Source organism: Sciurus vulgaris (assembly GCF_902686455.1).
Source record: "Sciurus vulgaris genome assembly, chromosome: 7".
Lineage (NCBI taxonomy): Eukaryota > Metazoa > Chordata > Mammalia > Rodentia > Sciuridae > Sciurus > Sciurus vulgaris.
Window position 1 is genome coordinate 145,059,917 of NC_136467.1, and position 25,841 is coordinate 145,085,757.

The window sequence follows — 25,841 nt, forward strand, 5'->3', positions numbered from 1 at the left end:
ACACAGTCTCATAAGTATCACAGTTCAGTCGCTGGATTCTGAATATTGTAACCAAGTGAGTTCAAACCCAAACCCTTTCCCTTATCACCTGTATTTGTGGATTGGTCAATGATCCTCTCAGGACCTCCACTTCTGGCTTCACAAAATGGGGATAATAGCACCTCCCCTGACGGGTTATTACAAAGATGAAATGGAATGCTGAGTGTGGAAGTTTCTAGAATGGTGGACAATGCATTGAGGAAATGTTCCCTTTCCCACTCTCCCCTTTTCTCTTCCTTGCCTCTGTTCTGTGCATTTGATAAAAATGCCCATTTGGACACAATCTAAGCCAATGATAAAAATGCTAACTAATCTCAGGTACCCAGAGCCCTGTAATACATCACGAGATGCCCCCAAAAATTTTTTTAAAATCCCTTAATTATTACCTTTTGAATATGCTTTTCAATCATTTATAAATCTACCTAAATATCAGTCATTCTGGCCCAAATTTCTTTCATTCTGCAAAAACAATAAGCAATTACTGAGTGTCCACTTTGTGTCCGAGACAGTACTAGCCACCAGATACAAACAGAAAAGAGACATAGCCGCTGCCCACCACGGAGCCGACAGACTTGGTGGGGAGGGGAAGGTGGTAAGCAAAGAGGTGCCCACACTTTTCACAGAATTTTGAAGGCACCGGTGAGCACAGGCCAGGAGTTACCTGGACATGTGTTAAAAGATCAGTAGCAGCGATTGAAGTGAAGATGGAGGGGGAGCACGTTTCAGGTCAAGAGCGTCAGAGGCACAGCTGTTGGCGACTGAGGGGTGAGCTGATGGAGACAGAGGCTAGGAGGGGAAATGAGCTTAGTTAACAATTTAGGCCAAACTGCATAAGGTGCAGAATATCTCTCCAGGTTTAACCCATGGTGCTCGTGGGCTGATGGTATGGCTTCTCGTTAGCAGGGACAATCTTGTCGTGTCTTCTGCTCGACAACTCTGTTATATGAGTCCAGCATTCCTGAGACCAACGTCCTCCGGGTGTCCCCTTCCTGCCCACCAACACCAGGAATGGAGGCCACCCGAGATCAGACACTGACCTTGAGGGGGCTGGGTGCTTGGCCTTGAGTAGCACAGCTCGGGCCAGGCTGACTGGATTCCCATGCCACTCTTGGAGCGTGGCTTCAGTAGACTGGAGAGACGTCCAGAGTTCTCACAGCAGGGGCGACTAGATTCCAAGTTTAGAAAGTGGCCCTGACGATAGTGTGGAGAATGGACTGACTGAGCTTCTGAAGGCCATTTCTATAACTAAGTGAGGATCCCATAGGCCACACACCAGCCCTGTTAAAAAGGCATGATTCACCCAGTTATGCCCAATTGTGCAATTGAGGAAGTTGAGTCTCAGAGAGGCAGAATGAATTTGCCTAATGTCAAGAATTTCATGAATGGCAAAACGTGGACTTGCCTCTCTCTGACTCCTCCAGCTGAGATTCCGTCAGGACCTTCCCAGCCTCGTTCTCAGCCCACCCCTCCACCGTCTCTTGCTCTCCTGTGGTTCTCCATAATTACAGTGCAGATGGGTTTATCTGGGGATGGTCTTCCTCTCAGCATCTTTCCTGACACATACTTGCCATTCAATGAATATGGATTAATAAAATATCGTAAAACCCTTCTGACGGATTCACTTAGATTCCTGGGAAACACCCATCTTTCTCCCAAAGAAAAATGAGGACTTCTAGCACTGCTGGATTCACACCCCAGGGAGAGGACCTGATTGGCCAGAGGTCTCAGGCTGTTTCTCTCGTGCCCCCACCAGGGGGGTTTTGACCTCCATGACTGATCCCTGTGTCACAAGGCTGGTAGCATGTTCTTTGGGGGCCCACAATGAGCTGGTTCCTCCAAACAATCTGTTCAAGACAGCCTCACGTTTCCCCTGTTTTAAAAGAATTTGCCTTTATTTATTTTTATTATACATGTAAATAATTGGAATACAAGCTTTTGTAACTCATATTAATAGTACAGGTGCATCCATGTCACCGTGACATTTTCGCACATGCATATTTCCACAGCCTCTCCTTTACCACTGACCACCCAGGAGGCTGCATGACATCGCTCTTTTGTTTGGGATCAGTTTGGAGCTTTCTGCCTTAAGGGACTCACACTTAAGGTTACCTACATCCAAATTTTTTTTCCCCTCAAAAGATTCTTCCCACCCGTTTTTCATTCCCAGCTCCCCACCTTTATATTGGAAGATCTGTGCCTTTATAGGAGCCACCGCTAATTCAGCTGTGAAGAGGGCAGGGGAGAAGACAGGGATGGGGCAGAACACCAACCAAGCATTCATTTCTGCCCCTTCCTTCCCACCTCCTCAAGGCCCAATGTGAGAATCCAAGTGTGGCTGGAACACAGAGAGCAACTGTCCTTTCTTGATAGAACGGCCACCTTGTGAGGCAGGTCGAAAGTCCCCAGTGAGTCCTGTAAGCCCATGGCCCACAAATGATGGAAAGCAGGCCTTGGATCAGCAAGCTTTCCTTTATTCTACAGTGAAGTTGATCCATCAGGCACAGGAGGGCTCATTTTCTGGGTGTGGAGATGGCCCCTGGGTTACTGAAGGAGTCTGGGTTTTATAGTGTCATTGGAGGCTGTGGACGTGCAGTATGGACAGTCAGGGGCTAGTTGTGCAGGTTAAAATTTTAACTCCGGAAAGTAGTTATAAAAAGTCCAAAACTCATGGACACTGGGCCAAGCTCCCAACTCGGTGTTCCCTGCTGCTCTTCCTTCCTCTGGGACCCATTGTTACCTAGAGCTTCACTATTTGCTTTTCTTCTTCCAGGACTCATCTGCAGTGGGAAGGGGAAAAGACCAGGGCCCAACATTTTCAGTATTTGCCTCCTTCCTTCAAGATGCTCTGGGGTTGGGAAGGGGTAAATGTTTGCTTTTGGTGGTGATGCTGGGGATGAGCGTGGGAAGGGATGAGATTTGGCTTTTCCCCTCAGGGCCATTGAGGCACTGGGAGAGGTTTAATGTTTGGCTGATTTCCCTCCCTCCTCCCGAGCCACACTGTCCCTCCATTTTTCTTGGGGCGCTGTCTTGGAGGAATATTATTTTCCATAACTCTTCAAGTCCAACTTAGGAGTCAGGTACTCATTTGTCACCTGGGAGAACGTCTCTCAGGTACTCACTTTTCTGCTCCCATTGCCCTTGCTGTGAAGTTATCTGGGGAATGACCCCCGCCAGCCACGACTGTCTAATGAGATGCTGCTGTTTTTTCACCAAATATGCCATTTAATCCTCTTCCGTGGTTGAAGGTTTGATGTGTTCACGTTGATTTAGTTTACTGCCTCGAACATCAGAGCGCATAATGCGTTAACTGGATTTTCTATTTGTGTCATGGCAGAGTTATGTGAAGAATAAAAAGAGAACAGCAACAATGTTTAGAAACAATGAAAGGAAGAAAGTTAATTGAATTTAAAGCAGACGTCGCAGTAATATAAAGCGTCATTGAAAGCTTCAAAGAAAACTTGCTTGTGTACATACATCCTAAGATTTCTTTTGGATAAAATATTTGAATGTAAAATTTACTGAAATATAGTATAACCTCAAAGTCCATTTATTTTTGAGTGTCAGATGCTGGGATGGTAAGATACATTGGGTTGACTGTGTTCTACAAGTCTTTAAATGGAGGATAGAAATTCCACTTCCAGTGAATCTGAGCTACAACTGGAGTCCAGTTCAATGATAGAATGTTAACTGGCATGTATGAGTCCCTGGGTTCAATCCCCAGAACTGAAAAAAAAGCAAAAAGAAAAAAAACTGTGTTTCTGTCTCCCTATTCTCATTATTCTTGCTGAACTTCAGGCAAAGCCTGTCATTAAAAGGATTCTAAATTGCTGTAGGATCCTGAGATAGAAGCTATGTAGAAAAGATCTGTTTTCCTCATTTTCAATGATATGCGTTTCCTAATTTTCTAAAGAGTGAATATATCATGCTTTTTTTTCCTGATATTGGGGATTGAACCCAGAGGCACTTGACCACTGAGCCACATCCCCAGCTCTCTTTTGTATTTTATTTAGGGAGAGGGTCTCACTGAGTTGCTGAGGCTGGCTTTGAACTCATGATCCTTCTGCCTCAGCCTCCGGAGCCACTGGGTTTACAGGTGTGCCCCGCTGAGCCTGGTTGTCACCTGTTTTAAATTAAAAAATACATGTGATCTGAGTTGGCTTTGAGAAGATCACACTCCGTCTTAGAAAACTGGCCTACAAAAGCAAACAGACAAATAAAAAACAGTTCGGTGCTACCCGCTGCCACCGATGGCGTCCTTGGGAGCGAACATTCCCCGGGTGGTCCCTGATCACCTGCCCTGGTGTCACAAATGGGTCTCCAGGCTTCCGGCCCTGCACGCGCTTTCTTGCTCTGCATCCGCATCCACAGCATTTCACACGACCTTTCCCACACTCGGTCCCACCCATCGCCCTGCAGAGCTTTTGAAAACTAGACCCTCACTCGTGGCCTCTCTGTTCTGGAACTCTGCACCAGGGAGGAGCCCTTTACCCCCCACCCCAGGAGACACGCAGCCTGCAAGTAAACCCGCTCTGGGTCTTGGGAACTATCAATCTGAAATCAGAAATATTTGCAGAATTAGATTTCCTTTTTTAAAAATCTGAAATTGTGGTCAGTACTCATCAGATCTGCCATCTTAACCACTGGCAAGTGTGCGGGTCAGTGGAGTAAGTTCGTCCACGTTGTTGTCCCACCATGACCATCATCCATGCACAGGGAACTTGGGATTCTCATTTCCCATTCCGTGCCACTACGGCGATGGTGATCAGGGAACCATACTCTCGTGAAACGATGACCGGTAAGGTGAGAAACAGATCCCGTTGCCTGGTGGACCCTGGGCTGGCCAGCTGGACTTTGAAACGGCGCCAAGGCATTTACTCGACCTTTCAGCTAAAATGCATTTCCTCCTCCCTCCTTCTCTTCCCACAGCTCTGAGCAGCGAGTCCCCTGTTCCACTTCTTACCACAGCTCTGGTTTGCACTCGAGTGACGGCGTCACAAAAGCAGGACCTATGGGCCTCCCGGAAATCAGACAAGTGCCAACTGTTGTGATCGAATGTGATGACAATAAAGAAAACGTGCCTCATGAGTCGGACTACGAAGACTCGCCCTGCCTGTACACCAGAGAGGAGGAGGAGGAGGAGGACGACGACGACGACGACAGCTCCCTCTACACCAGTACGTGCGTCTCGACCCTCCGCCAGGAGCAGGGCAGCATGGGGCTGGGGGGCTGGCCCCGCTGCCCGGCGGTCCTGGGGCTACTCTGGTCTGCTGTTCACTGACCCTGACCGTAGGGAGCTCAGTTAGCCTCAGGGGGCCTCCCTTGCTTCAGCAGTAACAGGAGGGGACACAGGGCCTCCAGGTGCCGTGGCAGCTCTAAATATCGCAACACCACGCCGCCACCTCCTGCCTCTTTAGATGGGATTCTTGGTGCATCCCTGGGATGCCACCCTTCCCTCAGAGTGAAAGGGGAAGGCTTCGAAGTCTCTTCTCACCTAGAAAAGACACAAATACTTACCATGGTGGATGCAGCAGATAGAAACCTGTGTAAGCAAACCTCAGCAACCTTAAAGGCCAACATTTAAACCTGTCCTTTAAGACCTGTAAGTATGCTAAGAGACAAGAGGAGAAACAGCAAAAGCAGGATCCCAAAGTCTATTGCTCTGGCCGTGAATAATAAATTTCAGTGATGTGGGTACAATCTTGTCATTTGGCCAACTTTTTAATAAATGAATTTGTGACACTAGCAAACATTTACTGAACAGGTACTGTGTGCCTGAAAACTTGCTAAGATTGTATCCTCTTGTGGACACTTCACAACAGCTTTAGAGCCTAGATACTTTTGGCCCCCATTTTACATATAAGAAAATGATAGGAAGGAATTTGCTCAGATCCTGGGATTTGATTCCAAATCCCTTGAAAACTAAACCAGTGGAGGAAGAAAAAAGAAAAGCACTAGTACATAAAATCCAAAAGAATCTGCAAGCTTGTCAGGCATGGTGTGCACGTGTGATCCCAGTGATTTGGGAGGCTGAAGCAGAAGGATCACAAGTGTGAGGCCAGCCTCAGCAACTTAGAGAGACCCTCAGCAACTTAGAGGAACTTGCTAGTACTATTTTTCTGGCTTGCTAATTAGCTAGCTTCATTTGAGACTGGGTAAGAGACCTGGTGAGCTATGAAATGATCCAAGTCATGTTACAGAGAAGACCGTCCAGAGATAGCCAAAGACCCCAGTGATCTATGAACAGAAGCAGCTGCTCAGCCTGTTTGCCTTGTGGTGTCCAGAGAATGGACAGCTTTATACATAGGGTTTCTCACCTTGCCCTCCTGGCCATTGGGACCAGATCATACTTTGTGGTGGAGGGCTCTGCTGTGCTCTGCCCTGGAGGATGATTAGCAGCTTTCCTACCACCAACATTATTCTAGACTTTGCCAGATGTCCCCTGGGAACCAAATTCACACTGAGTTCAGAACCACAGATTTAGCCCAGATTTAAGGAAGCCCCACCCTGGCCGCTCAGGAACCCATGTGTTAAAAAAAAAAAAAAAAAAAAAAATGCCAGAGTATTGCCAGTTTTGCTGTCCTCACCTCCACCCTGACCCCGCAGAAGTCACGCACCATCCACCCCACTTGTCTTTCTTCACAGCCCCAGTGCCAGGGTAGCTGACCCTTCCACCTGCCGGGAGCTCCTGGCTTACATGTCGCCCCAGTGCCAGCTGCCTAGTGGGATCTCACCCTCTCTCCCATGTCAGTGACTCCTCCATGAATCTTGCCCTAGTTACTAGCGGCCTCTGTCCCCTCTCCTCCTCTGTGGCCTTCCTGCTGGGCATTTCCGGAGGACAGAGATCCAGTCCCAGGCCCCTATGGCTCACCACGCTCAGCCACCGTGCTAGGTGCAGAGCGTGGGGAGGGCAGGAACCCCGAGAGCTGAGGCCCCGGGCCTCCCAGGTGTCGTGCCCTCCTGTCTTTCTACCTGCCTTTGGCTGACCGAATGGCCCCAGGAATTGACTCACTTTTTCCTCCTGCAGGCTCCCTGGCCATGAAGGTCTGCAGGAAGGACTCCTTAGCCATCAAACTCAGCAACAGGCCCTCCAAGCGAGAACTGGAAGAAAAGAACATCCTCCCCAGGCAGACAGATGAGGAGAGGCTGGAGCTGAGGCAGCAGATCGGCACCAAGCTCACCAGGTAAGGCAGCAGCACCTTCTGCCCTCCGCAGCAGGACCCTGGGGCTACACGGATGTTTGCAGAAGCATATAGTCTCAGTCACCAATGCAGTCCTTGTGCCTCTTAATAACTTCCTGCTTTAAAAAGTCAATGGAAAGCCTCCCATTTTGTCCCCAGGGGTGCTTTTATTGTCCCTCTTCTTCACGCAGCTAAGTAATGGAAATTTTATAAGAGTCGTGGTTTGCTAAACATGAAACAATCAAACAAGCAGACTCTGCTGTAGTGCCATGTGGCTGGTAGTGATGCCTCCTTCCTCCTCTGGACTCTTCCTGAGTGATTCTCTTTATGTAAGGACATTAAAGACTGTAGACATAGCTTTCATCATATGAATGTCATAAACACCCATGCGTGTGCTTGCAGTCTAGGTTGTGTTTATGTGGCTTTAGGTAACATTTGCTGAGAACTTCTTATCTGCCAGGCATTCTTCTAAACATTTTTCATGTATTGAATCATTTAATCTTTGAGCCTCCCCAGGAGTTAGACATTTGCATGCCCAATTTACAGAGGAGAACACCAGGCACTTTAGTGACCCTGCTTGCTGTCACCAGACCAACTCCAGAGCTCTCCCTCTTAACCGCCACTCCGTTACCTTGCCTCTCTACGTAACGGTTAACACGCGGAACGTTTGCTTTGTACCAGGCGCTGTGCTGGGTGTTTGGATGGACTGTGCAGAAGTCTACAAGAGTCTGACCTTGACTCTCCCTCTTGCTAACAGCATAGCCCTGAGTGGGTCATGTACCCTCTGTGCCTACGACTGTAAGACTGTGCATTGTGAAAACAACACGTTCACAGAAGCGTCTAAACAGTGCCTGGCCCGTCGCGAGCTCTCAGTGATCTGCTGTCATTTCCCTCCCTCCTCTGGTCAACCCTGACTGTCGGTTGTCATTGTCATTGTCACACTGTACAAGTGAGGAAAGTGGCACAGGCGGAGGTCATGCAGGCAGCGGTGCTGGCGTTCTTCCCTCCTCCGATTCACTGTGTTGCCCCTGTGTGACCCTGGTTTCCTCCTGGAGGATGGTGTGGTGCTGATCCTGCTGTGTAAGATGGCCCTTGTCTTTGGATGATTTGGCCATGTGTCACGTAGTATTTAGAGGCCAAAAATAAAAATACCTAACCACCTACCGCACTAAACACACACACACACACACACACACACACACACACACGCTTTCAGTCTTTGAATGCAGTAACATGACTGTGATGTGGAAGTACAGATCTCTCTTCATACCTCAGTGATAGTTACAGGAAGCCCAACCCATGATCAGAGCCGGATTGCTACACGTTCTTCCTTCCGTTGAACTGGAATTCCCATGAACACCCACCTTTTGGTCTTGTTCTCTTCCTCCTGCAGCTGCTGACAGCCTCACCCCTCCTCCCGTGGCTTCAGAGCGCGAGCAGACAGTGGTCCTGGCCTCCCTAGCTCTCTTCTCCCAGGCAGCATATGACCAGATCTTATTCTGGGTGGGACGGGTGGCTGGGTATGGTCCTGGGCTGCTTCCTGACCCAGCTTATTCAAGTTCACACAAAATGCAATCGGAGCTATCCTTAGGGGGTAGGGGAAGAGAAGGGGTAGGGCCTTGACCCAGCCCCTCTTCCTGGAGCTCAGCTCCACCGTTTATTATAGTCCCTTCCCTCCACTCGCATCTCCTGCTTTCGCTGCAGTACGTGCAAAGCCCCAGGCGTATGAGAGGCAAATGGAAGACTTCTTGGCAATTGGAGTGAGATGCCAGCACGTCTGGATGCCCAGTGTAGCTTCACGGGTGGAGAGAGAGAGCAGAAGAGAGGTGGGCGACAGAGCAGACGTGGGAGGTTGGCCACACGCTTGTCCTCCGTAGGCCCTTCCACCTGGTATTGACTGACAGAGTAGAAAGGGGCATTGTTCCAGAGCATACTCCAAAGAGATGCAGCCCCCAGCCTCTCGCGCCTGAACACAGATCCACATGTTACCACCATGACGGGCCAGCAGGCATGGCCACAAACCCAGAGGCGGCAGAGATACAGACCCATCCACGACCGCAAAACTTTCTCTGTCTTCAAAACTTTGTCCTGTAAATCAACACCCTCTCGACCCTCCCTCTTTTAAAGCAGAAAGACTGCTTGGAATTCATAAACTCCTCTGACGGCTCACTTCCCAGCTTTCTTTCACTGTGGTGGGTAGCAGAAGACGTGCCAACTGGGGAGAGAAAGTCAGGGCTGGGAAGGCCGCTCGGGGTGTTCCAAGCACTGAGTTGGCCTCCCTGCTCCGAATCCATACCATCTGTGTTCACTCTTTGGACTGGAGTTCCTTTCCTGTGGTCAGACCTTTGGCAGCTGCAGCCGGATTACAGGAGCCACAACTGAGGGAGATGTCCAAGTGCGTAGCGGTTGAGGTTGGGTGGAGTGCAGTGAATCAGGTGAACAGACCAAATCCCACCTCAGAGTCATTTTTGATTCACATCCAAAGAGTTTTATGGGTGATTCCATTTAGAATGAAGTCTCCACTCTGTGCTTCCAGCAGCTGACGCCCATCCCAAACCCAGGGCAGATTGAAGGAGAAGGGAAAGAGCCAGGGACCAGGGACCAGAGCTGTTCTGGAATCAGCAGCTTGGCTTCTAGAAGCTCTTTGCCTTTCTTGGGCCTTAAGCTAGGTCATCTGAGCACCATGTGCAAATGTGTGCTTCATTCGTACAAAAAGTAACTCAGAGAATGTAGATGTCTGTTGTAGGGTTTGCATTTCTGAAGCGACCAGATTGTGGTGTTCTTTGACCCTGTGCGGCAGCAGCAAAGTACAGAAATCTTCAGCTCTTTGCAGAGCATGAGCCGAGTCTGCGTCCTTGTGGAGGAAGCAAGACAGGAATCACAACTTCAGCCTGACAGTTTTAATGGCATAAGAAAAGAGAAAAAAATATCATAGCATTCCACCAAGAATCCCAAGGTAGGAGAGGGAACAGAAACACCAAGAAAAATGACAGCTTCTGCATAACCTTCCAGTGTTAAGGCAGAGTTTTGACATCAAAATGCAAGAATTTTTGCTCTTCCAAAAATATTTGCTTGTTGATGTTATTGGACAGATTCTCCTAAATCTCTATCAGGAGGTCACTTGGGTTTTTTTTAATAACAAATACCTATTTCATACAGTCACTGTTGGAGAGGTGGGGACTGCATTAGAGATGTGAGGGCGACCAGGAGGATATGCACTGCTTCTGCCCCTTATGTATACACACTCCAGGATAGCATGGAGAACCAAGGACTGTCTCCTGAGGATGAAAGTCGTTGAATTTCTATTTAAGGCTGGTCTCTGTCATTCTTTGTAATCTGGTTGTGTGTGTTATAATGTACCTGGTACATCAAGGCAGTACTGCTTGTCTCTTTCTTATAAACAAAGAAGTGGCACATGCTTACCCTTTTATGGTGGAATTCTCAAAACACTTTGAGTCCACTGGTCTGAGGGCCACTTTCATGGCTGTGTGAGCAGGACTTTCCACTCCCATGTCCATCTAGTCAGTGGAAATGAAGAGACCTTGGGGTAGTCGGTCACCCCAGCAGAGCCCATTGTGGAGTTGGCTTGGAAGTCTAAGATCCAGGTGTTGGTAGGGTCGGTGGCTTCTGGAGACTATGGGAGAGAATCTGTTCTCTCTCCCAGCTGCTGGTTTGCTGGAAATCTTTGGCATGCTTGGCTTTGTATGTGCATCACCCCAATCTCTGCCTTTGGTTCCACGTAGCAGACTCCCATGTTGGTATCTTGGGTCCACATTGCCCCTTCTAATAAGGATAACATTTATATTGAATTAGAGCCCCCCATAATGTCCTCATTTTAACTTGATTAGCACTATAAAGACCCTATCTCCACATTCTGTAGTACCAGGGTTTATGATCTCAACATATAAAATTTGTGGGAGACAGAATTCAACCTGTAATTCTTGGATAAACATAAAGTAGGTCTACCAAGGAAAAGAACCAGGACCTTAAATGCATAGGGGACTGACAGACATGGCATAAAAGTGAAGAAGGCAGTAAGAAGGTTATAAATGGTGAATGCAGGGAGTTGAAGTGATATGAAAACCCCTATATAAAAGGAAACATCACTATTCAGCTTCAACCCTCCCCCAACTTATTGTTTTGAAGAAATGAAGGACCAATTTGTCAGCAATTCTGAAAAATATCTGAATTTTTAAAATGAGAATTCCAATTTTAAAAAAATATTATTGTGTTAGTCAGCTTTCCATTGCTATAACAAAATACCTGAGATAATCAGCTTATAAAGAAGAAAGGTTTATTTTGGTTCACATTTTGGAGGTTTTAGACTATGCTTTATTAACCCCATTGCCGTCAGGCCTGTGTGAGGCAGCACATCATGGAAGGGAGGATGAGGTCAAGCAGAGCTGCTCATCTCACAGTATCCAGGAAGCAAAAAGAGAGAAGAGAACCACATCCCACAGTCTCTCTAAGTATACACCCCCAGTGACCTAAAGGCCTCCCACAAGACTCCACCTCTTAAAAGTTCCACCATCTTGCAATTGTTCCTTGGGCTGCAGACTAGTCTTTAACACCCGAGCCCCTGGGGACACTTATCCAAATCATAGCAATTACATCAAACAATGTATTTATAGACTTAATTTAGCCCAGGGCCCCCCCTCAGGCCTGAGCCCCATGGTTTCAATCTCAGACCTGATAACCATGGTTCATCCTATTTACTGTGTTCATGAGTCTCTGTGAATGCACAGCCCACGTTAGTGAGGCTGTGAGACAGGAATATTCTGCATTTTGGAGTATAAATGTGAGCATGCCTATGGGTGTATCTGTGGCAATTTGAAATTAACATCTGTAGGATCCAGATTATTTTGAGAGTGCTTATGTGTCTGGATTGATCTTGAAAACAATACACCTTACTCCTAAAACAGAATCTGGTCCAGCTCGCTGCGCCTGAGGGCGGTTCTCAGTGCACATGAGGCCGGTTGGATGGAGACTTTGATTGACATGGCTCCACGGCTACCTTCTCCTTGGCTTTCCCCAGCCTGGGACTCAGGAGCTGGGGTGAAAGCACCTGGCAGGGTTGATGTGGAAATCTGTCCCAAAGCCACGGATAATCACGGAGCTCCCAGGGGTAGACTGGATGAGGTCCCTCCTTCAGAAAGTGTCACTTCCTGCCTCTCTTCTTCCTCACTGCTTATCCTCACCACCACTTAAGAAGCCGCCCCAGTCTTGTGTTTACACAGGCAGGTGACAGATGAGGTCAGGAAGGTGGACAGATAATGGCCAGAACCTCGCCCCGTGAAACCTAGCCTGATAACTCTCTTTCACTGAGGATTTAATAGTAATTCTAGAAAGAAAAAAAAAAGTCTCCTAAATGTGTGTTTTATGTCCCTAAGTAGTATACACTGTCATCACTCTAGTGACATAGGAAATAATATGTACAGAGGATCATGTGCTGCTTTAAATCATAATGCAACATTCGGGGAGAAAATTGAAACCTGTTTTTTAGGTTCATAGCACAGGCAATAAAATACGGTGACTCCAAATGTGGCTTGCGTGGTGTCTGTGGCTTGGGAAGATGGGTGCCGTGCAGCCTGACACACCAGCACCTAGCTCCGAGGTGGCAGTCAGCAACTCCCCCCGGAATCTGAGGAGGGAAGCCAAGTGTGAGCTGGCATCTCCCCGGGCTGGGTAATTTGTTCTGCTGCGAAAACACTTTCTAAAAATAGGAATACCAATCAAAGGCTCTATGAATTCAATTCAGCTCGGACTGACTTAGTGTCCCTGGATACACATCACTGTGACTTTACCACTTGAAGAGGGAAAGGAGGAAAAGAGACTCGAGTAAAAGTTTTGGAGTAGCTTCCTCGGACACCGACCTGGTCCTTCCAGTCTGTCCCCCATCATCGTTGTCATCCCCGTCATCGTGGTCACCATTATTATTTTGACTGTGAAATGGGACACAGCTAGAGGGACAAGAGGAGTGGAAAGAGGACACTGGTATCTGCTGGGGTGGGAGAGGCTCAGGTTGGGGGGACTTCTTCCAGGGATTCTGATGCCTCCAATGAAAAGGTACCAGTCGCCTAATGGGAAAGTGCTGGGCAGGGTTGATGTAGGAATCTTCCCGAAGCCACCGATAATCGCGGAGCTCCCAGGGGTAGATCGGATGAGGTCCCTCCTTCGGAAAGTGTCACATCCTGCCTCTCTTCTTCCTCACGGCTCATCCTCGCCACCACTTAAGAAGCCGCCCCAGTCTTGTGTTTACACAGGCGGGTGACGAAGGAGGTCACAGAGATGGACAGGTAGTGGCCAGAACCTCGCCCCCGTGAAACCTGTGCAGGCACGTCTGCAGCCTCCTGTCCTCTCCGCAGCTGTGAAGAACGCAGTCGAGGCCCAACTCTCGACGTCCTGCCGTCGGGATGGGGGTCCTGAGCCCTGACTGCATGTGTGCCCGCCTGTCTGTCCGTCTCTGGAGGAGAGGACTCGTGGTGTGCAGGCAGCATCCAGGACATCGATGGACATCAAGGCCACATCTTGCGAGTGTTTCCGCTGTTTGCATTGGTGGCTCCCAGCTGCTCGGGAGCTTTTTTTATTTCGATGATACAGTCAGCATGGCGGACAAGGTGCTGCCTCTTACCTCGTGGGAACAGAATCAGTCTCTGTGTTTAAAACTGGGGAAGAGTTTTCAAAAAAGAAAGTGCCCGTCCATTGGGGATTGTGGATCTTCTGTTTTGTATTTCATAGCTTTTTTTAAATGATTCGTTTTTCTCATAGCATTTCATATTTTTATTTTTTGGGTGAAGAGCCATGTTGAACTCTAGACCACACAAGGAAGGGACAAATCCTTGGACTTCTGTTACGGTCATATTTGAAATTAGAAGGGGAGACTTCAAAGACTCTCCTAATGCTCACATCCTCCTGGTTCTCAGTGATTTTTGCCTTATTATCTGTAACATTCTTATTTATTATTTATCTTAACATGTGGCAGAAAGGAACGCTCTGGTTCATGTGCTTTGTGGTAGTGAAAGTAGAATCTGCCTGTCCGCACTTAGAGATAGTCTCTTGGGATGACGGTCCCTCTGCTGTTGATAAAATCCTTTCCCATCCGTACCTCATCTAATGACCTTCGCTGAAACATGACAAGGCTGCTGCTGTTGGGACTTGCACTTGATGGTGAAGAAGCTCAGTTCATCATCTTAGAGATCATCGGTGACAAAGAGGAGCATGTCTTCTAAATCTGGGGCTTTCCTATTTCCTGACAAACCTACTGAGAAAAATGTTAGATGCCTTTAGAGTTGTTACGGTGAGCCGAATCTCCCTCCAGGTCCCTGTGGTTCGGTAGGTATCCCGTGAGATGGTGGAATTCGAACTCAGTGGCTCAAGCAGATCTCTTCAGGGGAGAAAGATAAGTGCAGAACCAAGAGGAAACAGGAGGTTTTCTTCCACTTTGGACCTCACTGGACTTTTTATTGCCCTTCAGTAACACTGTCCGTGATAAACAGGATATCTGAAGCCCTGCTTTTGGGGCTTGGTTCTCAAGTCTCTTGTGGCCACACAGCATGGGGACCCGTGGTTCGTCCAGCGTGGTACCTGGGTCAGTGTCATCAGTGTTCCCTGGGAACTTCCTAGAAACGCAGATTCTCAGGCCCACCCTAGACCCAGAATCAGACACTGAAGATGGAACCAAAGTATGCATTTTAACAAACGTAACTCTGGTGCACACTAAGGTCTGAGAGGTCTAGTAGGAAGAACTGTCAAAAACCTCTGGAGTTGGACTTGGACTTGCAAGCTGTCTGCCATTACCAATGAGGCTTCCGTGGAGCCTGACTTTGCACATCGGTAAGATGCACCTCCCACCCAAGGCCATCCAGGGACTGAGTGAGTCATTCTCCCAATTGCAGTCGCTGATGAGGGCTAGTTCCTTCCCCCCATTGTGAATTTGAATGCCATATTATACTAGACCCTTCTTAGGATAAGTAACCACCCTAAAAGGCAAATCTGAAATCCAGGTGGCATATAGGTTTCTTTAAGCCTAATATGGACCTGGTGGCCCTCTCTTATTATGTTGTCATTGCAAACTTCTGGAACACGTGGCTCTCACATCTGGGTAGCCAGGGAAGATGGGGTGAGGAGGCATGCGCATCATTTCTCAGGGTCCAGTCACCAGAACAGGGCTCATGGCCCCAATCTAACTGCCAGAGAGACTGGAAAACATAGTGGAACACATGGAATATTCAGTGGACAGGAAGTGTCTTCATACCTCACTGCCCCTACAGTTGCCGTGGGTCTTCTTTACTTAATGGTTCATGCAGCCATATGAAAGAGACCATAACAAGTAAAAGAGACTTGATTAAGCAACTTTTCACATTGGCGGTTGGAACACAGCATGTGTTTACTCTTAGTGGAAGCAGATCATGTGGATTGTCAGAAGAGTCTGTCCGGGGGCCATTGCATGGGTATCAAATGAATTTGCTCCTGAGGTCCAGTTTAGTAAAGTGATTGATTGATGGAAATCAGAATTCCCTCATTTAGAGGGAAAAAAAAAAAATGAGCATTGCTTCTTTTTCAAGGAAAAAACTAGCTGTACCGTAGCTGGAAAAATCCCTAAAAAGAATAGTGGACTTTGAGCTAACTGAGTTTATTTTATGTGAGTATAAGGTTACTTCTCTACAGATACAAGTTACTAGGGGAGACCATGGACCTCAGGTTCAACCAACTGATGGTATCTGAAGGCATCAGTAAGCACCTAGTGTATGCACAACGCTGTACCAGGTGTCATTTAAACGGCTCCTGCACAGATATCCCAGCTGCTCAGGATGTTCTTATGTTCCCTGATCTAGTCCAAGGATGCTAATGGTGAGTTTGTGAGGTACACACAGGTTCTTCTAGAGCATATTCTTTTAAGGGGGCTGAATTTAATTTAGATTGTTTCTCTCTTCATTTTTTTTTTCCTGTGAAATATTTCCAGAAGAATGGGTGCAAGGCAGGGTCCTGGGTAATTTAAATACTGACTATCTAAACATTTAGTTCTGAGTTTAATTTCTCAAACCTCTGCAGTCATACGAGCAACTTCAGCCTGAGTCATTGGGTCACTTGTTTTGCAATAAAATCAACCTTTTGACCCACTTGCAAACTAAAACAGTCACAAGCATGTTATTTCTATCCTTTTTGTTGGTGGGCGGGGTACCAGGGATTGAACTCAAGGGCACTCGACCACTGAGCCACATATCCAGCCCTGTTTTGTATTTTATTTAGAGACAGGGTCTCAATGAGTTGCTTAGCACCTCGCTCTTGCTCAGGCTGGCTTTGAACTTGAGATCCTCCTGCCTCAGACTCCCAAGCTGCTGGCATTACAGTTGTATGCCACCATGCCCGGCCACCTGATCCTATTTTAATCTGTGGATCTCTCAGTCACTTATGAACTTACCAAGGGGCAATGAATGACTGTGAGTTAACTCATTCTAGGAAGTGTCTGAAGAGTGGCCCCTACTTTGGTTGACAAGCCATTTTGTCACATAGGACATTACTTCAAATGCCTGCTTTAAACCTCCACATTGGCTCATTCAGAAATTCTTGTCACTCCGAGGTTGTACCTGTGCCCACAGGAGACCACGGATGAATTTCCTGGCCTACTTCACAGCTGTACCTGCAGAATCTGAAAGGGCAATAGAACATTTTAGAACTTAAGTGACAACTTATCGTCACAGTGTCTGATACTCTCAATTTTATGGATAAGGAAACTGAGGCCGATAATGTTATGCTGCTAGCCAAGTCCACATAACTTGTGGCTGAACTAGATTTAAAACCAACTTCTCCGACGCCAGCCACTGTTAAAAATCAGTATCCCTCCAAAAAAGGAAGAAAAGCATTTACTTCTCGCTGGAAGAAACAGGCCAATTATTTGCTAGAAAGCATTGCAAATCACATTTCTTAGTTGATTTTTTTTCCATTTGGAAAGAACCAAGAAAATTGATTTCAGAAAGCAAAACAAATGACTTTAAGTGGAGGTTTTGAATTAAGTCTTTAGGAAACATTTTTGGGAATGAAAAAGCCCATGAAAAAGGAATCTTTAGATTCTGCCATTCTTAGGTTTTCTTCATGGACGTGGTCATTCTCCCATTTGGGGGTTAAAAAAACATTTCAGTTACATGCGCAATTGAGAGCAAGAGATGTCGCCTCATCTAGATCTCTGATGGGTCCTCCTTCTCAGTAAGGCGCCATTAATAATTTTGAAAGTTCAGTGGTAGAGCATTTGCCTGGCACGTGCGAGGCCCTGGGTTTGATCCCCAGCACCCACCAAAAATAACAATAATTATTATTCTCTTGAAGACTGAGCAGGTATTTTTGGAGGAACCCGTAAATGGTGCCCTCCTGTGGAGTTGACCTGTTCTAGTGATTCTGTCTCTTAAATGACAAATGGATCTATAATCATCTGTATTTGTTAAGAATCAGTTCTTTGTTTCGGTGGTGAGGTTGGCATTTCCAGTCTCCAGAGTCATTTCCGTGGGATAGACTGCGTTTCTCCCTCATGCTCCAATTTGGCTTCAGGTTTGATTGGATGTGATTTTGCTGCAGCTCCTACACAGAGCTTGCACATGGTCCTGAATGTTTAAGCAGCAGAACAGGATTACAACTGAAAATCTGCAACGCGGCTGTTTCCCCTGCATCCCTGGACATTTTTGTTTACTGGCAAAATACCTCAAATCTCATGCAAAATGCTAATAGGAATAATCCATTTTATTTGTCTTCATTCTGTTCATTCCACTCCTCTTAGAATGCCAAGATTTTTATAATAGCCTCAAAAATTATATATATGCCTAACTAAACCATAATTTTCAGATAGAATATAAACAGGAGAAACCATCCAAAGATACAACTGCTGGAAAACCTTTTTCCCTGCGATTCTAAAAGCAATTCCTTTGAAATATAAGTGAATACACTTCTATTTTAGGAAGTGTGATCATGAAAATTTGATGCGCTGTGCCCACTGAATCATTAAAACAATAGTGTTTCAAAATGGGCAGTCGTTTTGGTTCCTTTGAAAAGATTTCGGCAGACAGCTCCAACAGCGGGTGCCATCAGGTAATCGGCGTAGTGAAAAGAGGTTTGTTTGCCTGCCATACATTCAGCCCTTCTTTTGACGGTTATGATTTTCATCTTCATATTGTACTTATCAAATTCTCTCTTAAAAGATGCCAAGATGTAATTTCATCTTCCTGTGCATTAAAAGGCCACGTGAGGCACTGCCCTCTGCAAATGTGATTGAACCTGTGAATCTGCCACCTGCACATGCTACCCACTGGAAGTCCTGTCGATGTCCCATTCCAGTGAAGACCCAGCATGCCCTGCTTGGGTGTATTGGCACCGCCATTGTACCTGGGGACCCCAGGAGGCAGCTTCTCTCTGAAGCCTGCCATTTGAGTGCAGCATGACCTTGGCACCTTCCCTGACCAGCCTGTCCCAGATTGCTCTATCTTGGATGTCAGTCAAGTTACCCTCTCTGCACAGCCAGCCCTTCATCAACAGAGCCATGAGGGGCCGTGGCCCGTGAAATCTGATTCTCATCACACAGTCAAGCAAACAGTGCAGCCGCCCCAAAGGAAAAGATAGATGAATCCACGTGATCCAGGCAAAAATAAAATAAGCCCATTCATCCCAAACCCCCAAAAAGAAGCCACTGCATAATGTCAGCTTTAGGCCACTGAAGAAATTAGTTAAAATGTACCATAAACTTACATCATGGATTATGTGGGTATCTATTTAATTTGTTTGAGGTATTTGTAAAACTATGCGGAACATTTTTTGAACCATAAAATTCTTGACTTTTCCCCAGTTTCTCAAACTGCCTGTTGGACAGGTCATTTCAGGGTATATCAGAGTCATCCTCATGACGAGCGGATTAGCAGAACCCTGAGGCTAAGGACCCTGACAGAGGAGATAAAACGTCATCGTGAGGCCACCTGGAAGATGGGGCCAGCAGTCCTTCCCAAAGGAGCGAGCTTTCGGGTTCCTTGACTGGAGGAGCCCATGCCTGCCGCTCTCCTGCCTGCAGAGCCTCCAAAAGTCCAGTCCTGATGTGGCCGTCGCGCTCACACAGGACTACAGCCACAGGGGAGGACGGGACTCGGCACAGGGTGGAAGCAAAACACACGCAGTCACCAAAGCAGCGTGCCAGTACGAAAAGCCAGGGAGACAGGACGTCCTCAGGCGCTTCAGTCATGATGACGAAGATGAGGGGCAGGGGGTGAGAAGTTAGGCCATTGCCACCCCCAGCCCACAGTCCACTGTGCGGGCTCAGGTTTGCAGGCAGTGGCCGCACTCTGCCGCCTTTGGCCATCCTGGGCTTCTCCATCTACTGTGTTGAAGGACCCCGCAGACTGCATCTTTCTGAGCAGGGTTAAGGACGGGCAGCGTCGGAGTCCCCCAGTTCATTTTGTACTGGGGACCAAAACCATTTGAGTCTAGTAAGCTGTGACCACTTTTGGTTGGAGTTACAAGGAGGCAGTTTTCAGGCATGAGTGACACTCTTTGATGGGAGCCCCCAATCCACAGCCTTGGGGCCAACTTAGTGAGTCTTCCACCTGTCATAGTGAGTCTGAGAACATTGCAGTGGTTTGGATGTGAGGTGTCCCCCAAAGCTCATGTGAGATGATGCAAGAACAATAGGCGGTGAAATGACTGGGTCATGAGAGCCACCAGTGAATCAATCCCCTAATGGGGATGAACTGAAGGCAGGCAGAGTGTAGCTGAAGGAGGTGGGCATTGGGGGCATGCCTTTGGGGTACATATTTTGTATCTGGCTAGCAGAGTCTCTCTACTTCCTGACCATCATGAGAGCTGCTTCCCTCTGCCACACTTTTCTGCTATGATGTTCTACCTCACCTCGAGCCCCAAGGGGTGGAGACAGCTGTCTGTGGACAGAGACCTCTGAAACCCTGAGCCCAAGTAAACTTTTCTTCCTCTAAAATAGTCTTTTAGTCACAGCAGTGAAAAAGCTGACCAAACCAAACTCCTTACCACTGAGCTACATTGCCATTTCTTTTACTTTTTGGTTTTTTGTTTCTTTCTTTTTGATTTTGAGAGAGGATCTTGCTAAGTCACCAACTAACCTTGAACTTGCTCCTCCTGCCTCAGCCTCCTGAGTTGTTGGGATGACAGGTGTGCACCACCACACCAGACATGCCACCTGTCTGTGTCAATAAAGTTTTATTGGAACACAGTCAACACTCTTTGATTTCCACACCATCTGTGACTCCTTCTAACATAATGGCAGGTCGAGAAGTTGCAACATAGGGACTGTGACCCTGAAGTATTTACTGCCTGGTCCTTTGAGGAGGAAAGTAATGACACCTTGAAGGACCGAGGATGAGGACGTGGAGAGAAGGTATCAACCCTATCACAGGGTTGACTGGATCCATTGAGGAAATGCATCTGCTTAAACTATCTCCATTAGAGGGGAAATTATAGTCATCTTCACACACACATGGTTTTTCTTTGTGCTTACTTCTCTAATCATCAAAATGATTCCATTCACTTTGACTTATAGTCCAGATCTACCCGTGAAGCACCACATACCCTACAAATTATGCTAGGGATACAGTCCAGTTTTAAAATTTTGATTTATTACCTGAGTAATTAGAAAAGCTACTCCAAGGACAACCAGGTACCATGGAAAGCAGCTCAGCCATTTGCCAGCTATGAAGGGACTGAGAATCCGGATGGATGGGAAGAGAGGGAATCTAATCGAACAGCAGATGTGTGTTGTCCTTAACAAAGGTAAGCACCAAGCTATGCCAGGCAGGCTGCTTCTGAAAATAAGTAACAAGAATAACAGGTGTCACCTTGGTTTTGCAGCTGAACTGGGTTCCAAGTCCGCAGGAGGTGGGAATGGAGGGAGCAAGGTCAGTGAGCGAAAGGCAGACACTGAGACCAAATCCTTGAATTTCAGACCTCTAACCTTGACAGGTGGCAGAACACTTGTGTCAAAAGGCTATGAAGACAGTGTGGCGACACATAGAGTATGCTTGAGATGGGTACAAAACTGTGGGGATGAGATGCCACAAAACCTCTACTTGTTTCTTGCAGGGGAAAAAAAAAAACCTATTGCCAGGCACAGTAGCACATCCCTACAATCCCAGCTACTCAGGAGGCCAAGACAGGAGGATCACAAGATGGAGGCCAGCCTCAGCAAGACTCTGTCTCAAAATAAAATATTAAAAGGCTGTACAGCTTACTGGTAGAGTGTCCCTGGGTTCGATCTCCAGTATGGAAGGAAGGAAGGGGTTCAAGCTCCAGTATGGAAGGAAGGAAGGAAGGAAGGAGGGAGGGAGGGAGTGAAGGAAGGAAGGAAGGAAGGGGAAAAAATTGTTTTACATTCGTACCTAAAGCAGACACTGAGAACATTCTGCATTTCTGTGGGTCATCGCCCTTTCCAGTGCATATGCCTCTCCCAGAAGGGGTGGCCTGGGCGCTTAGTGGCCCAGTGTTCTGCCAACTGTGTGTAGGATTCCACTTGCTGGACGGGCCCAGCCTGGCAGTGGCCTCTTGTTAGAGACAGGTCAGGGCCGCACACAGGGTATGGGAGGGATGCCCCCTGCCTGATGGGAGTGTCACCCACCCCGGGCTTCCTCCAGGAAGAGGACAGGTGTTGGTGTCACCCCTGGAGGGAGCTTTGCTAGTGCAGCCACGGGCACAGGGCTGCTGATGGAATCTGCCCACGTGTTCCCTCACTGTGGTCTTTGAGCTCAGTCTGCCTGTGCATCAGAGTAGGTGTGGGAGTGGAGGCGGGAGGGCGTGTGGGATGGAGGTGCAACTCGCATCGATGTGACCAGAGGTGAGGAATCAAACCACAGGAGAGGTGAGAGCACGGCTCTGATGTTTACCAGCTGCTGTCCTGTGGCAGATGTGTCCGAGCGCCGTCTCTTCTGGGGTCTCCTGTTTGAGAAGTGGCCTCTCTACTCTCGAGGAATCTCTCAAGCTGCTGGACAGATAAACTGAAGGAATTAGAAAGAAATCGCTTGCATTTATTTTCTGCATAATCAGGATAAAGTGTCTTTCACTCCTCCTATCTCTCTTCATTTTTCCATTCTTGTTCCTCCTTCCCTTTACCATATAAAAAGATTCTTTCCCAATCTGAATAAATAAGCCCATTCCAGTATTAAAACTTCTTCTCTCCAGATCGCAGTAGAATTAAGAAATTTCCAAAACTTGCAAGAATGCAAATCCAGACTGGTTAGAAATTTGTCAAACCTATCGTGTTGCTGAAAAAATTGAGTAGAGGGTCTTTTTGTTATATGTAGAAAAAAATGTGTTCCATGAAAGAGTACCAGGGCACAGGAAAGCAAAGAAATTAGTAACTGTGTTTATACAAGCCCTTTGGCCTACTGGGCTATCGATTTAAAAATGGAAGTTTGAAATCTTCTTTGGCAAGCAAGACCCTTCCTGCCGTGATCAACATTCCCACAGGAAAGATGGTTCACTCGTCGTGGGAGCCGAAGGAGGGCTTGCACACGACTCATTACAGAGGGTGGGCGGCTTCAGGGTCCTCAGCACAGGGCTGCAAGCAGCCTCCCCCGGAAAACCAGGGGAGCCCATGACATGAATGAGCCCCTAGTCCATTTGAGGCCTGTATTTAGTTGTATCTTCCATGACAACCAAGGAAGTGAGAAAGGTCTGCTTGTGTGTTTTTATGTGAAGAGGCTTCGGATGTGTGTCAGACTGTCATAGGCAAGAGACTAAAGAGAAGGCAGGTGCTGAGCTGAGCAAGACCCACCTCTGAGATGCCAAGGCCAGGAGGCTGCCCCAACTGTCACTCCAGCTGTACCTTTTTTTAATTCTGACCCACCCAGCAACTTGACCAGAAAACAGTCAACAGTTATCTCTCACATCATACTGAATGGAATTAAATTGTTTTTAATTGAATAAATCAACTTGAAATAAAATGAATACTAAATATGAAAGTGAATGTTAAACCCATTCATCTAAACTATGGCTCATATCTCCAGAACCTTCTCATTTCCAGAAGGTTGGAAACAAATCTCACTTTTCCCAGATCAGCCGACACTGTTCCTTCCCTGACGCTCATGCCCCCCTCATTACAGTGGACGATGACTCAGCCCCTTGCGGGACACCCAAGCTATCTTCGGCTCCTCACCTTCTCTCTAGTCTGCCCTCTTGCCTCTTCCCCACCCACCTATTGAAGCAGCCTCTTCCAGGGTTTTATACTATCTACAGCCAGTTTTTCTCAAACTTCCCAGTGTGCGGATCTCCAGAGGAGCCCTTGGAACAGCACCGGCTGCTTGGCCCCACTCCCAGGGCTTCTGAGGAAGCAAGTCAGAAGCCCAGGATTTTCATGGTTAACAATTCCTGGATGGTCCTGATGCTACTGGCTCTGGGACAAAGTTCTGACTTAAAGAGATGCCTACGATCTTCAGTGCATGTGTGCATCACCTGGGAAGCTCTCAAATGCCTCTGTTGGGCTGGGGATGTAAGTCGGTGGTAAAGCATGGGCTTCGCATGTGCAAGGCCCTGAGTTCCATCCCCAGCACTGCACAAAATAAAACAAGAAATGAAAACTGGCCTGAGCTCTGCCCTCATATATTCTGATCTAATTGGTCAGGAATGTGACCCACCTGTGGGTACTTTTTAAAGTCAAGTGGGTGATTCTCATGTGCTATCGGATTGAGAACCATGGGATCAGGAAATGGGAAGTAAGAGATATCAGGAAAACAGACAAAATGCTGTAGGAAGACTGTCAAGAGAAGCTTGAAGTTAACACTGGGGCCTGTTTCTCCTCCACCCTAGGCTGATGAGGAGTGGTGATTGGGGGCAGTTCAGGTGCATTGACTTTGCCTCAGTGTTAGTCTTACCTTGACTTTGACCTTGACCTTGACCTCTCCCTAGATCATAGTAAAGTTGTTGCAGACTCCAATGTGAGGTGTTGAAAAGCTGCCTGTCCTCTTGGGGGAAAGTGTAAACTTTCACCCTGGGTACCCAGAAAAGCTGTCTGTTAGAAGTAAGGAGGACAAAACAAAAGCTAAATTCTGGATTTTAAGGTTTGGGAAGGGCTAATGACGACTGGTAAAAACCCAGTGTATCTTTGATGGCAGAACCTTGTCAGATCGTCTGTGCAGTCGATCTTGCTGATATTGCTCCAACTCACAGCTCTCGTGGAAGGCCCAAGCTAAGGTCTGTCACATGGAGCATGTTGGACGGATGGATCAATTGACAAACGCTGAGTTAAGCCGGGTGGCCAGATCTCCTCGGTCACTTTGAAGTGTAGACTGTTGGACGTTTTTTCCCCTATATTCTTTAGCTTTTGGCAGCACCTTATTGTGGCATCCATTATGATTACTCTCTTCAGAAACAGCCTTATGGCAATGAGCACATTTGGTTATCCGAACACCTCAGATATTAATCTTTACCATCCGTCGATGTGGGGCTCACGTCCGGGAGTCCTGATCGTATTGAAAGTGTTCACCACGCTGCTTTCAGGCCTCTTACTGTCTCACTCTCTCATGGGTCTGAGGCCTAGTAACACACACAGGCCTGTCGTTACTCCAAAACCAATGTCCATGCAACACAGCCAGAATTATTACAGGCTTTCCCTGGTCGTCATCTCACAGTACCCTATTTTAGCCAGAGGGCCTGGCGCTGGGGCCATGGCCTCTGGAGAATAAGGCCAAAAATATTCTCTTAAGCGTAACCTATTTATCTACTGAGGTAAGGGACTTTTTTCAAGTTACCAAGAATATTCCGTGCTTTCTAGTTATTTTTACAAGGGACTTTCTAGTCTCATCTCAACTGTGCTCCAGCACAGCAGGCGGGTTCCATGCTGTTAGGACCATTTGTTGTAGAGACACCCTGGTGTGGAGAAGGAAAGCAATGGACTGTCCTGCCTTCTGGTCAGCGGAGACAGGCAGGTATGGGACTCGGGGTTCCTGTCCATCTTCCCCTCCATACTCTCTGCAGAAGCCAGGCTGGTTCTTCATAACCTGGGGGAATGACAGTGGAAGAGGAAACTGACAATTATTGATAGAAATTGCTGGACAGAATTGGGACGTGCATCAACAGTATTGAATTGTTCTGCCTGGTTTGCAGAGAGAAGAGGCCGAAGGCCATAGTCTGAGGTCTGAAAGCAAGACTACTGTTCAGTCTTCCCAGAGGAGCTTCTTTCTGTGGCCAGAATACCTCCACAGAAGGCCCAGAGTTCCCTTTCATCTCCATAAGCACAACTCACAGGGTTGAGGTAGTTTTGTTGTTGTTTGGTTGGTTGGTTTTTATACCAGGGATTGAACCCAGGGGTGTGTTAGTAACCACTGACCACATTCCTAGTCCTGTTTATTTTTTTTTTTTTTTTTTTTTTTTTTTTGAGACAGGGCCTCACTAAGTTGCTGAGGCTGGCCTTGAACTCATGGTCTTCCTGCCTCAGCCTCCTGAGTTGCTGATTATAGGCGTGCACCACCGTGCCTGGTGTTTAGGTAGTATTCATTTATTTAATCTTTGAAAGTCTCCTGAGCCGCACCTGTGTGCCAGGCACTATGCTAGGTGCCAGGAACACAGAAATAAATGTGACTCGTGCCCTGGAGGAGGTCACAGTGCAACTGGGAAGCTCCTCCTGTACCTGGTACC

The 25,841-nt window shown here is 47.3% G+C and overlaps 1 protein-coding gene across 7 annotated transcripts in view; it reads left to right on the plus strand.

Moving 5' to 3' along the window:
• Nucleotides 1–25,841, plus strand: part of PHACTR1 (phosphatase and actin regulator 1) — a 502,764-nt gene that overhangs the window by 453,923 nt on the left and 23,000 nt on the right. For all 7 annotated transcript variants that reach the window (XM_079147314.1, XM_079147312.1, XM_079147317.1 and 4 more), the window contains 2 exons: nt 4,966–5,213; nt 7,064–7,220. In XM_079147314.1, coding sequence (XP_079003440.1) covers nt 4,966–5,213; nt 7,064–7,220 — 405 coding nt within the window. The remainder of the gene's footprint in view (nt 1–4,965; nt 5,214–7,063; nt 7,221–25,841) is intronic.